General features: G+C 41.2%; 1 protein-coding gene across 13 annotated transcripts in view; it reads left to right on the top strand.

Moving 5' to 3' along the window:
• The window catches only part of KIAA0825 (KIAA0825 ortholog), a 377294-nt gene that overhangs the window by 152827 nt on the left and 209601 nt on the right, over positions 1–14866 (top strand). For all 13 annotated transcript variants that reach the window (XM_084833758.1, XM_084833751.1, XM_084833749.1 and 10 more), the window contains 3 exons: positions 8767–8937; positions 10477–10710; positions 13240–13648. In XM_084833758.1, coding sequence (XP_084689884.1) covers positions 8767–8937; positions 10477–10710; positions 13240–13648 — 814 coding nt within the window. The remainder of the gene's footprint in view (positions 1–8766; positions 8938–10476; positions 10711–13239; positions 13649–14866) is intronic.

Below are 14866 nucleotides of genomic sequence, written 5' to 3'. Positions count from 1 at the left end.
CGTGTTCACAATCTATATGATCTGGCCCTTCATAGGTTGTTGATAGTGAGGAGCATGCAGAAGGCAGTGCAGTTGCTCACTCCCATGTATGCATGACAAATCATGCAAACTGGGTCAATGTCTAGTTCAGGAAGACCAGGCTGCTTCTGCCACACAGTCTTTTGCCACTCACACAGGCAGCTAATTTGATGGCAGTTGGAATTCTCACAGGAAGAACTTGATGGAATTGCTGCCCTCCCTGGCTGTCTTGAATTCAGCAGTGGGGCAACAGCAACCCTTCCCTAGATCAAATCGGGTAGCAAGCAGATAGCAATGTCCAAGTTAGGTGATCAGCCCTGTTTCTGCCACCCATTTCTTTCCACAGACAGCTAGCAATTTACATTCCAAGGTTGAGTGGCTATCAGTTTTGAAGCTAAATGGGGCTACTCAAAACTGATTTTGATACTGATAATAGTGGTTTATATCTATTCCCGGGACTCCCTAAATAGTCAGATACAAGTTTGTAAATATTTTTTTAATCCCTCAGAGCCTGACATTTACTAGTGAGCTTTTATGATGTATGCAATGTTGAAGTGGCAGTTGCGGGGGGCAGGAAGAAAACTGGAGGGGGAAGAAGAGGGAATTAGCCCACTCAAGCCCCTAATAGCTTATGTAGCCCTGCTTAACCTGGCACCCTCTGAATGTGTTGGACTGCATACCCCCATCATCCTAAGCCAGCATGTCCATTGTGCTGGGTGGGGTTAATAGGAGTTGTAGTCCAACACATCTGGAGGGCACCAAATTGGGGAAGATTGGCTTAGATAAGTATTGGAGGGGTGAGGTTAGTTTTTGAGTGATACATGCTGTGAGGCTAAATATATTCCTAGCAATATAGGAAAAGAGAGCTTCGGCTCTTGGGTAGAATAGAAATGTAATTAATTAATATAAAATGACATAATATGTAATAAAATAAAATAAGAAATGTTGTTATACCAGATCAGACTATTTGTACATCCAGCCAAGTGCTGTCTACTCTAGAGGTGAGTAGACTTCAGGCTTGTAGGATCTGCTGTGTTTTTTTATTAGAACACTGAGGTCCACCAACCAGAAAAAGGGGGAAATGGAGGCAGGCTGACTTATGCTAAGAATTAAGGATCAGAATGCCTCTGGATACATGCTTAGCCCGGGAATTTGTGATTAGTACCAGAACCAAGCTCACAAGTAATTTCACACAAAAATCTTCCCTGCCCCCTGCCACAAATATTTAGGAGAAGGGGAAAGTGTTTTAGCTGTTGAGAGTCAGAAACATTGCTGATTACTGCAGTTTACCCAGAGATCTACCAGTAGATCCCAATCTACCTTCTGCCCACCCTTGAACTACTCTGATTGGCAACAGCTCCCCAGGGTCTCAGGAGTGATCTTTCACATCACCTTCTATCTGACCCTTTTAGGAGAAGGCCTCAGAGGAGTTCCTTCTCTCCCCAAAATCTCCCCCTACACACACACAAAGCCTGAACAGGACTACAAGGCTCCCTTTTTCAGGTCTGAAGAGGACCATTCCTCTTAGGGAGTAGGTGGCCTCTGGAACATTTTGTTGCAAATCCTACATATACCTGACTCAAGTAAGTCCATTGTTATTATAGACGTATATGCACCGATAAACAAAATTGAGGCAACCAGCTCCTTGTCATTTCCATAATTGAACTGGTCTGATCCAACTTCCACAACTCCCATTTTGAGAGAAAGCTCTCCTAATAACACCTTGTTGTTGTTGTTCAGTCGTTAAGTCGTGTCCAACTCTTCGTGACCCCACGGACCATAGCACGCCAGGCCTTCCTGTCCTCCACTCTCTCCCGGAGTGTGCTCAAGTTCATATTCATTGCATCGGTGATGCTATCTAGCCATCTCATCCTCTGCCGTCCCCTTCACCTTTTGCCTTCAGTCTTTCTCAGCATCAGGGTCTTTTCCAGGGAGTTTTCTCTTCGCATTAGGTGGCCAAAATATTTGAGCTTCAGCTTCAGTATCTGTCCTTCCAATGAGCACTCAGGATTGATTTGCTTTAGGATGGACTGATTTGACCTCCTTGCAGTCCAGGGGACTCGTAAGAGTCTTCTCCAGCACCACAGTTCGAACGCATCAAATTCTTCGGTGCTCAGCCTTCCTTATAGTCCAGCTCTCACAGCCATACATTACTACTGGGAAAACCATAGCTTTGATTAGACGGACCTTTGTCGGCAAGGTGATGTCTCTGCTTCTTGCTATGCTGTCTAGGTTTGCCATAGCTTTCCTCCGAAGGAGCAAGCGTCTTTTAATTTCATGGCTACACTCACCGTCTGCTGTGATCTTGGAGCCCAAGAAAATAAAATCTGTCACTGCTTCCCCTTCTATATGCCAGGAAGTTACAATGATCAGTATTACAGTGATCAGTAAGGTCCCATGGCAAACAATGCTAGCGAGAAAAGGAGTCCAAGATGGGTGGGAACTTTTAAAAAAGGAAATTCTCAAGGCACAATCACAAACAATTCCAACAAGAAGAAAAGGTGGAAGACAACAGAAGAAGCCAATGTGGCTTCACAAAAAGCTTAGGGATGACCTGAAAACAAAAAAGGACACATATAAGAAGTGGAAAGAAGGCCAAGTAACAAAGGAAGAGTACAGGCAGGTAGCACAGAATTGCAGGGATGGCGTCAGGAAGGCTAAAGCGGAGAACGAGGTGAGGTTAGCGAGGGATGCTAAAAACAACAAAAAGGCTTTCTTCAGCTACGTGCATAGTAAAAGGCAGAGGAAAGAAATGGTTGTTCAGCTATTAAATAAGGATGGCAAAATGATAACAGATGACAGAGAAAAGGCAGAAGTGCTCAATTCCTACTTTGGCTCAGTCTTCTCCCAAAAGAGGGTCTATGACCCCCCTGGCAAAGGCGAAGTACAGGCTGAAGGGGCAGGATTGCAGCTTGAGATCGACAGGCATATGGTCAAGGAAGACCTCATTACTTTGAATGAGTTCAAATCTCCAGGGCCAGATGAACTGCATCCTAGAGTCATAAAGGAACTGGCAGAAGAACTCTCAGAACCGCTGTCTATTCTCTTTGAGAAATCATGGAGGACCGGGGAAGTGCCAGATGACTGGAGGAGGGCTAACGTTGTCCCTATCTTCAAAAAGGGTAAAAAGGAGGAACCTGGGAACTACAGACCAGTCAGTCTGACATCAATCCCTGGGAAAATTCTGGAGCAGATCATAAAGCAATCCATCTGGAAGCACCTTGACAACAATGCCGTGATTACTCGAAGCCAACATGGATTTGTCAAAAACAAGTCCTGCCAGACAAATCTGATCTCATTTTTTGATCAAGTCACCTCCCTTGTAGACCGTGGGAATGCTGTAGACATCATATACCTCGACTTCAGCAAAGCTTTCGACAAAGTGCCCCATGATATCCTGATGAGCAAACTTGCTCGAAGTGGGCTAGATGAAACAACGATCCGGTGGATCCACAGTTGGCTACAGAATCGGACTCAAAGAGTGCTTATCAATGGGACCTTCTCAAGCTGGGGAGAGGTAACGAGTGGGGTACCGCAGGGCTCAGTCCTGGGCCCAGTGCTCTTCAACATTTTTATTAATGACTTGGAGGAGGAGGTGCAGGGAATGCTGATCAAATTTGCAGATGACACAAAATTGGGAGGGATAGCTAATACTTTGGAAGACAGAAACAAAATTCAAAGTGATCTGGATAGACTGGAGTGCTGGGCAGAAAACAACAGAATGGCATTTAATAGGGACAAATGCCAAGTTCTGCACCTAGGAAAAAGAAACCAAATGCACAGTTACAAGATGGGGGATACGTGGCTCAACCACACTACGAGCGAGAAGGATCTTGGAATTGTCGTCGATCACAAGCTGAATATGAGCCAACAATGTGATGTGGCTGCAAAAAAGGCAAATGCTATTTTGGGCTGCATTAATAGAAGCATCGCTTCCAAATCCCGGGAAGTACTAGTTCCCCTCTACTCAGCACTGGTTAGGCCTCATCTGGAGTACTGTGTCCAGTTCTGGGCACCACACTTTAAGAAGGATGCAGACAAGCTGGAGAGGGTTCAAAGGAGGGCAACAAAGATGATCAGGGGACTGGAAACAAAGCCCTATGAAGAGAGACTGAAAGAACTGGGCATGTTTAGCCTTGAGAAGAGAAGACTGAGGGGAGATATGATAGCACTCTTCAAGTACTTGAAAGGTTGTCACAGAGAAGAAGGCCAGGATCTCTTCTTGATCATCCCAGAGTGCAGGACACGGAATAATGGGCTCAAGTTACAGGAAGCCAGATTCCGGCTGAACATCAGGAAAAACTTCCTGAGTGTCAGAGCAATACGGCAATGGAACCAATTACCTGGGGAGGTGGTGGGCTCTCCCACACTGGAGGCCTTTAAGACGAGGCTGGACAGCCATTTGTCAGGGATGCTCTGACTTGGATTCCTGCATTGAGCAGGGGGTTGGACTCGATGGCCTTGTAGGCCCCTTCCAACCCTACTATTCTATGATTCTATGATTCTATGATTCTAAGTGATGGGGCCAGATCTTAGTTTTTTTTAAGGTTGAGTTTCCAACCAGCTTTTGCATTCTCTGCTTTCACCCTCAACAAGAGGCTCTTTAGATCCTCTTTGCTTTCTGCCATTAGGGTGGTATCGTCTGCGTATCTGAGGTTGTTGACAATTCTCCCGGCAATCTTAATTCCGACCTGTGATTCATCCAACCCAGCGTTTCTCATGATGTACTCTGCATATAAGTTAAATAAGCAAGGAGACAATATACAGCCTTGTCGTATTCCTTTCCCAATTTTGAACCAATCGGTTGTTCCATGTCCGGTTCTTAATATTGCTTCTTGACCCTCGTACAGGTTTCTCAGGAGACAGATAAGGTGGTCTGGTACTCCCATCTCTTTCAGAATTTGCCACAGTTTGTTGTGATCCACACAATCAAAGGCTTTAGCGTAGTCATTGAAGAAGAAATAGACGTTTTTCTGGAATTCTCTTGCTTTCTCCATGATCCAGCGAATGTTGGCGATTTGATCTCTTGTTCTTCTGCCTCTTCGAAACCCAGCTTGTACTTCCAGTAGTTCTCGGTTCACATACTGCTGAAGCCTAGCTTGCAGGATTTTGAGCATCACCTTGCTGGCATGTGAAATGAGCGCAATTGTATGGTAGTTTGAACACTCTTTGGCATTGCCCTTCTTTGGAACTGGAATGTAAACTGACCTTTTCCAGTCTTGTGGCCACTGTTGAGTGTTCCAAATTTGTTGGCATATTGAGTACAGCCCTTTAACAGCATCATCTTTTAGGATTTTAAATAGCTCAGCTGGAAGACTGTCAACTCCGCTAGCTTTGTTGTTAGTAATGCTTCCTAAGGCCCACTTGACTTCACTCTCGAGGATGTCCGGCTCAAGTTCAGTGACCACACTATCATGGCTATCAGGGACATTCAGATCTTTCCTGTATAGTTCTTCTGTGTATTCTTTCCACCTCTTCTTAATCACATCTGCTTCTGTTAGGTCCCTGCCTTCTTTGTCCTTTATCATGCCCGTTTTTGCACAAAACGTTCCCTTGATATCTCCGATTGTCTTGAAAAGATCTCTAGTCTTTCCCATTCTATTGTTTTCCTCAATTTCTTTGCATTGTTCATTTAAGAAGGCCTTCTTGTCTCTCCTTGCTATTCTCTGGAACTCTGCATTCAGTTGGATATATCTTCCCCTTTCTCCCTTGCTTTTCGCTTCCCTTCTTTCGTGAGCTACTTGTAAAGCCTCATCAGACAGCCACTTGGCTTTCTTGCATTTCTTTTTCTTTGGGATGGATTTCGTTGCTGCCTCCTGAACAATGTTACGGACCTCCGTCCATAGTTCCTCAGGCACTCTATCAGGTCTAATCCCTTAAATCTATTCCTCACCTCCATCGTATATTCATAAGGTATATGATTTAGGTCATACCTGAATGGTTTAGTGGTTATCCCTACGTTCTTCAATTTAAGCCAAAATTTTGCAATAAGAAGCTCATGATCTGAGCCACAGTCAGCTCCAGGTCTTGTTTTGACTGACTGTATAGAGCTTCTCCATCTTTGGCTGCAAAGGACATAATCAATCTGATTTCGATATTGACCATCTGGTGATGTCCATGTGTAGAGTCGCCTCTTGTGCTGTTGGAAAAGAGTGTTTGCTATGATCAGCGTGTTCTCTTGGCAAAACTCTATTAGCCCTTGTCCTGCTTCATTTTGTACACCAAGGCCATGCTTGCCTGTTATCCTGGTGATTTCTTGACTTCCTACTTTAGCATTCCAATCCCCTATGATGAAGAGGACATCTTTTTTTGGTGTTAGTTCTAGAAGGTGTTGTAGGTCTTCATAGAACTGATCAACCTCAGCTTCTTTGGCCTCAGTGGTTGGGGCATAGACTTGAATTACTGTGATGTTGAATGGTTTGCCTTGGATTCATACTGAGATCATTCTATCGTTTTTGAGATTGTACCCCAGTGCTGCTTTTCCCACCCTTTTGTTGACTATGAGCGCTACTCCATTTCTTCTAAGGGATTCTTGCCCACAGTAGTAGATATGATGGTCACCTGAATTAAATTCGCCCATGCCTGTCGATTTTAGTTCACTGATTCCCAAGATGTTGATGTTCAGTCTTGCCATCTCATGTTTGACCACCTCCAGCTTACCTTGATTCATTGATCTGACATTCCAGGTTCCTAAACAATATTGTTCTTTACAGTATCGGACTTCCTTTTCACTACCAGACACATCCACAGCTGAGTGTCCTTTCGGCTTTGGCCCAGCCGCTTCACTCTTTCTGGCGCTACTTGGAAATTCCAAGTGAAAACGCTGCTCTTCCCCAGTAATATATTGGACACCTTCCAACCTGAGGGGCTCATCTTCCGGCGTCATATCTTTTAGCCTTGTGATACGTTCCATGGGGTTTTCTTGGTAGGAATACTGGAGTGGGTTACCTTTTCCTTCTCCAGTGGACCACATTTTGTCAGAACTCTCCACCATGACCTGTCTGTCTTGGGTGGCCCTGCACGGCATAGCTTATGGCTTCACTGAGTTACGCAAGCCCCTTTGCCACAACAAGGCAGTGATCCATGAAGGAGAATAACACCTTAATAGGCCATGAAAGGCAAGGAGAGAGAGAGAGAGCATTAACCTGACTAATCGATCAGGACAAATCTCAAACTATTCTGATCTTGTTGTTGTTCAGTCGTTAAGTCATGTCCGACTCTTCGTGACCCCATGGACCATAGCACACCAGGCCTTCCTGTCCTGTGCTCTCTCCCGGAGTGTGCTCAAGTTCATATTCATTGTATCGGTGATGCTATCTAGCCATCTCATCCTTTGCTGTCCCCTTCTCCTTTTGCCTTCAATCTTTCCCAGTGTCAGGGTCTTTTCCAATGACTTTTCTCTTCGCATTTGGTGGCCAAAATATTTGAGCTTCAGCTTCAGTATCTGTCCTTCCAATGAGCAGTCAGGGTTGATTTCCTTTAGGATTGACTGATTTGACTTCCTTGCAGTCCAGGGGACTCGTAAGAGTCTTCTCCATCACCACAGTTCGAAAATATCAATTTTTCAGTGCTCAGCCTTCCTTATAGGCCAGCTCTCACAGCCATACATTACTACTGGGAAAACCATAGCTTAAAAAGGCATGTGTGGGCACTTATGAATACGTGTTTATTTATATTTTAAATATTTATAATTCAAAGGGGGAAAAACAATATGGGTAGTATCCTGTTGTGCCCATGCACTTGCAAGACCCATGCACTTGTGCAATGGGACTTTTGTTATTTTAAAAATAACCCAAAATGAGCAGAAATGTGCATTTCTGGTACGGGGCAAGTCAGTGGAGCTCACAGAAAAGAGCTTCACTGACCTGTCCTAATCTGGAAACAACAGTTTCCACTCATTTTGGGGGTTATTTTTAGAAGTGCAAAATTTGGGTCCTGCGAATGCAACGGAACCTGTGGAGGTGGAGCAGCCCCATTGGATACTGCGCTATAAGTACATAACCATTTTATTATCTGCTGTTTTAAAAACCCACAACAATGTGTCCTCTGGTACAATTTTGCAGAGGTTGATGTTCTGATTTTATCATAAGATAACCAGTCCAACTCTAATTATATTTTGAATACATGTGAGAAAAAGTAGATTCTATTTGTGCAATTGTTTTCTAAAATGTTATTTAAAAATGACTGCATAGTAATTAAAAAATAGCTGTATAAATGTTGTGTGGCAAATTTAAAAGTACGCTTTTCTTTAATAAGTCCAATATTAAGTACATGAACCTTGCATAGTTTTCGGTTGGGTGGCCTTGATATCACTCTCATTAATTATGAACTCAGGTAAATGGGTGGTGACAGAAATGGAGACAAAATGGTGATATTAAGAGACAAGAGCAAGGTATCAGCATGCTCAGGAGAACCCTGAAGTTTGCAGAAGTACAAACATCTTTTGGAAAAAAACCTAAGGGGGAACCTCACCTGTCAAGCTCCCAGCCCAATAAGAACTGAGTATGCTCAGTAGATACAAAATGTTGACTGTTACTTGGAAAAGAAAAACAGAAAGGGTATCCTTAGAGAGGACATGGCTGGTTGGATGGAATCCTGAACAGGTGCACTCCTGTTAGAAGGGGAGGTTACACTTCAACATTTTGTTCTAGGTACCACTTGTATTATGTCTTCGTACTGTGACAATTTAGTATCTCTCTCTCTCTCTCTCTCTCTCTCTCTCTCTGACTGAATCTGAATTGTCCAAAGGTGCAGAAAAACAAACACGCCAAGACCTGAAAAATAGCAAAGAATCTAGTTTAACTGAAGCAATCTTTACAGTGCTGTCCTATTGCACTTTATCTCCCAAATCTCTTGGCGGTGTTCTTCAGTACTACATGGAAAAAGAACAGATGTGGGATTGCTTACACAATATATCGGGTATGAAAAATGTTGCGAAATGTTCATTGTATATGATATATGTAATTTTTAATTTATTGATATGATATGTTAGAACACATAAGTTCACCTTAAATAATTTAATATTGCAAGTGTTCTAGAAATTTATTTTAGGAAACTTGTTAGGGTATCTAATGCCAAACCAAGATACTGTAGAAATCGTGGCAATTTTTAGAATAGAGTATCAATGCTGGGAGCCTTGTTCTCAAAAGTAATTTGTTTTACCTCTGTTAAAACATCCTGCAAGAATTAAGTTGTTCTGTGGTATTAGGGCAGTAGCATTACTCCTCTGGGGAAGATTGTAGATTCTGTCTTAGAAATCTGGAATACTACAGATATTACTTTCCATTAGTTTGATATGTGATGGCCTGTCACACTTTGAATCTGAACTTCATTTCAAGGCTAAACTACATGTGATGTTAATCCTGTGGCTTGCCCTTAGGTGCAGGAGTTTTCTTTCACAAATAGCTGGGTGGGGCAGATAAGGACCCTAGCATGGGGTGGAAGGAGAGCATTAACCCTTTCCCCCTCCTGCAGTCCCAATCTGGATCAGGCCCAGCACCTGCTGTTTGCATTTCCAGTTAATTCCCATTGAAGGTAATGTGAGTTCCCCCTCCGTGCAAATAACAGGTGCAGAGGCCCTGATCCAGACTGGGACTGCAGTTGGGAGCAAAAAAACCCTACCAACCCTGTCAGGGTCCCTATCAGGATTGTTCCCCCATTCTGGCTGTGAAAGAAAAATCCTGCACTCAAGGGCAAACAACTTGATTAATGTCATGTGTAGTTTGGCCCGGTGCTTCAGTCTTGCAGGTTTAAGCTAACTGCTTTCTAAAGACACAATCCAGTCCACCACCGGTAGAGTACCTACCTGCAGAGACCTCCCCGTAGGGCATCAGAGAACCCTGTTTCCCCTCTTTTTCCCTACATTATGCACATAGGCACCATGCCAGTCCATTAAGCTGGGTGGGGGACCTGTGGTACCCCCCATATCTCCATTCAGCTTTCCCCCTGCTCTTGGTCAAGGAATATTGTACCTGTGATGGACTGGACGAAGCACCAAGTATTTTGTTTTTCAAATATATATTTTCCTTCACCCTTTTCTTTCCATCAGTTTCTTACCAAGTACAATAAGAGAACAATTGTGATGATGATCACAATAATTTCTTTAAAAGTTTGATCACCAAAAATAAACCACTTAACTTCAAATGGCATCCATTGTTAACTACATTATCATAAAAGTCAAGCCAGTCTTGGGAGCTTGCTTAAGTAAGAAAAACATGTGGAATATTACCAACTTCTAATTAAAAAATGAATGGCAGCTGAGAATAATAATTTATAAAAGTATTGTATTTGATTATATAGTATTGTCATATAAAAACCTATTTTATTTTGGCTTCTTTTCATGATAGAAATCTAACACTGAAAAAGTACAGAAAACTTAAAAAAATTATAATATTCAAACTAGCTCAAATGGCTGAAATTAGTTAATATTTCATTATAATTATTATTTTGTCTCCAAAGATTCTAGTTGTGGTGAATCAGAGCCAGAGGTTATCAGGTGCTTGAAGCTGACTTTGATTAATTCAGTTAAGGGTATTGTGAAGCAGATAATTTCTTTGATGCATTCGTGGGTAGCAACAGAGAACTATGGAACCTATCAACTCAAGCAAATCGTTCCTGAAAGTTTGCTGAAGACTGTTCCAAAGGAATGGAATTACACACCTAGAGAAATGAAGAGAAAAGTATCTGGGAAATGTAGGTGTGCTTATATAAACCTGTCAAAATAATGGTTACCTATTTAATGAGAATATATCAAAATGGAAGAATTAGAATTAAGTGGTATGATTTGATAATGAACGTTATAGTAATACAATTTCTGATATTTTTAGAAGATTATTAAAGGAGTTGTTGACATATTTCGGTGCAGTTCTTTGCCTTTGTAAATTATTAGCAAAGTGCCTGACATGATAATGGGGAGGTGGAGGCCCCACATTCAGCAAGGTCTCCTTGGCAGGGTAAGAGGGGAGGCAGAAAGCATCTCAGTGCACAACACAAACTGAGGTATGTTATGTTCCCACACCCAGGAGTCCCTCTCAGTGGAGTCCAGGCCATCCAGTCAGATCCGGTTTTGCTGCCACTGGGATATGTTTCCCTAAGTACAGCACTTAATTTTTCCTCCAAATGAGAGAATGACAGCCATTAAATAAAAGTCAGTCACTTAAATGACAGAAAGTAGAGGGGGATACTCAGGAATGCTGTTGGGGTAGAAGGTAAACAAGTGGTCACAGGTAAATGCCACCATTCATTGAATTTTGAACATTTACTGTAACATACGATGTTATTTAGAATTCTTTGAGAATGATGTCATTAGCTAAGTGTCTGACAATATGATAAGTTTTGATGCTCTGATGCTCTGACTTGGATTCCTGCATTGAGCAGGGGGTTGGACTCGATGGCCCTGTAGGCCCCTTCCAACCCTACTATTCTATGATTCTATAAGTGTGTATATAGTAGATGGGGGGAGAGTAGGGACCCTTTCCTATGCTACCATTGCTGCAACCAACATATCCCCTCACATGCCTGTCATGGTAGCTCTCACCCTCATATGAGCAGGTTGCATAGCCTCCCAAGCTGTTACTTTTGACACTGTGGGACAAGTGAGGCTCAAAGTTGCAGCTGCAATGGTAGCAGAAGCAGAGAATCCCTGTGTGCTCAGCCTTCATTGTCTCCACTATTGTTTAATCTCACTGGCCCTTCTGTGAGCACTCCCTGGACATGTAGCATGACCAAGGAAGGCAAGGAACTTGCTGATATATATGTGGTAAACACAGAAGTAATTTCTGAGTAATTTTAATTATTTTGTTAATTTAATAGACTGTATGTTTTTAAAAGGATAAAACATTAAGCTAGTAATAACTAAAGGTCTCAAAGTATTAAAAAGCAACAACCAGCAACCTGTTTTTCTTTATGCCTATGAAACAGAACATTATGTTTAGATTTTGTTGATAGCAAATACATTATGATCATATGAATAAGTTTAATTTATAGTTTATGGAGGGATTGTAACATTAGAATAAGCTTTGTAATAAATGTGTAATATAGGCATTTGTAATTTGCTGTCTATAATAAGTCATGCTATTTTCTAGTCTTGGAACCTTTTTCTCTGATTAGTTCCTAAAGGCAAGTTTTTAAATGCTTACTTTTATTAGTTATGTGTCTGATTTTAAATTTCAAAATGTCACCTTTAAATTTCTCTTCTATCTTTTGATGAAACTGTATTAATGTGGGAATAATTTCTGTTTGAGATTACTTCAAAAGGTATTAAAGTGGCAGAGTTATATAAAGAGACAATGTACATGATAATTGTTTTGTTATATGGTCAGTTGGCAACATGAAGATTGACGCTTCATGGAATACCCACTGAATATAATCAAGCTCCTCTGTGTGCATAGATTAACGCTCCAAATCCTAGTTTTTGTATTCTGTTTCATTTTGACTGAGCATGAAAAAACAATCAAAAATATTTATTTCCAAGATCTCAGAGAGGCATCCCATTTTATCTTCACAACAACTTTATGAGGTAGGTTAGGCTGAGTCACATTAGGTTGGACTACAAGTCACTACCTGATGAGATTCATGGATGAGTATGCTTTGAATCTACATTTTTCCAGTCCAAGTCCAGTAATCTGCCCATTAAAGGTAAAGGTGTCCCCAACCAGTCGTGTCCGACTCTAGAGTGCGGTGCTCATCCCTGTTTCTAAGCCGAAGAGCCAGCGCTGTCCGAAGACGCTTCCGTAGTCATGTGGCCGGCATGACTGAACACGGAGGTGCATGGAACGCTGTTACCTTTCCTGCCGAGGCGGTACCTATTTATCTACTTGCAATTTCTTGCTTTCAAACTGCTAGGTTGGCAGAAAATCTGCCCATTACAACACGAGAAATATGCCCTCATTCATACATTGGCTGAGGCTGGCACTGACACGTGGGATTCTTCCCTGTCAAGAAGGGGTGGGAAGACATGCTAACTGGACCTCTGTATGATGAAATGTTCATGTGTAGTGCCCAGTTCACACTAGATGTTATCTGCACAGTTGAGGTAATGGGGTCAGGTTCACTCCTCCACCACACAAGGTTGGTGCCAGCCACAACAGCCCTGTGAACTGGGGCTATGCATCTCAGCTTAATCTAAAATTAACCATCAACTTTCAGTGTTCCTACCTGTATTGCAAAGCAAGAATTCTTAATGTTGCTGTTTCATTCTACTTCTCTCTCTCTCTTTTCTAGGCTTCACAAGGCTTGCTGCCCATGCAGTATCTATTGTAATCAGCAAGTTACCTACAGTGATTGCATGTTTGCCTCCCTCAATTAAGTATTTCTTTTTTCTGTCTGAGAGAAAAATGCCCCCAAACTTTAGTGAATCGAAAAAAGCTGGTCTTCTTGTCTGGATCTTGATTGTAATTATATGTCGGATATTTGAGGATGGAAACACTACAGAACTTTTAACGGGCACAACTCTTGACAGATGGAGCAAAGAGAAGCTGAGTTTAGTTCGTGTATGTTTGGAAAGTATTATAGGAAAAAAGAAAAGTAGCCCTAAACAAGTGACACACAAGATTATACAGAGCATTGAACAACAAAGGCCAAACTGGATTGAAAACCAGTTACTAAAGGCAAGAAAACTGAGCATAGACTGGTAAGAAGACCTGATATTCCCCCCACACGTGTGTGTGCATTTTTTGCTGTTACTTGTATATACTACATGTTTCATAATAAAACATTTTATAGTAAAGTTGTTTACTGTGGTAAGTACTAAGTTTCCATAGGGCTCTGATTATTAGGATACATAGGAAACAAGATAAACTTTGTTTTTCACTTTGTAAGTTTGAACTGTCATTACATATATTCTGACAGTGAATTTTGCTATGGAGATTAAATGAAAGAGGATATCGTACATACAAAGAACTTTCTATGTTTGCCTGTAATTAGAAACAAATAAGTGCATTTAATTTTGTAATGTAACAATATATCCAGAGGGAAATTGGGGCATTTCAGAATAGCACAAGAAAAGCATCCAGCTGCTTTCTTTGTGAGAAAAATATCAGCCTTTCCAGATTTTACATCAATTTCCCAGCATTTAGACAGTTTTGCAAAAAGTTCAATGCAGTTAAATGTTTTATAGCTCTCTGAACTGTGTTGGTTATTTAGTAGGTAGCATGTAATATAATTTACTATTTGATTATTGCTAGTTATAATAGTTTATGTTGCTTGTCCAATATATTTCACTGGTAACAGTAGAATTGTCTGCCTGTTTTATTTATGCTTTATAAGGGTAACCTCCTTAATTTCTTACTACTTATAATCTACACAGGAAAAATAGTACTACAAGATTGAGTCATCCATGTAAATGAAAATGTGTTAATTCAGTACATTGACGTGTGCTATTTTATTGGTGGGATAGTTGATTGGCAGGAATTGCATTAAGCAGTAACAATATCACACAAATGCTTATTGACATTGAACTTCATAATCTTTGTGTTTGCATTTAATACTAATTTACAGGCTCTAATCCAAGGCCACATATGATGGTAGTCATAGAGAAAAAAATGTTATTCATTAGGACAGTAGCATAATTCAGTTTGTAACATTCCTGAAATTGGAAGGCCTTTTGAAGCAACAAAGATCTTATCAGTAATACGTGAAATTGGAAGACCATAAAAACTCAGATAATACTTTTTCATCCTACTTATTTTATCACAGGAACACAATGATATTACGCAGATGGTATATATTAAACTTTTAGTGGGTGGACACCATTGGATTTCATATATTTCTATAGCATAACATCTGATGTTTCAGTTAAAGGTTTTTATGTTATCAGTGTTTATAACTTTTGGTAGATTCTTTAGTACTG

Source organism: Heloderma suspectum, chromosome 2 (assembly GCF_057233095.1).
Source record: "Heloderma suspectum isolate Gila_16-S chromosome 2, 16-S_ref, whole genome shotgun sequence".
NCBI lineage: Eukaryota > Metazoa > Chordata > Lepidosauria > Squamata > Helodermatidae > Heloderma > Heloderma suspectum.
Note: the sequence above shows the minus strand (reverse complement) of the source record. Positions and strands in the feature narration are given on the sequence as shown.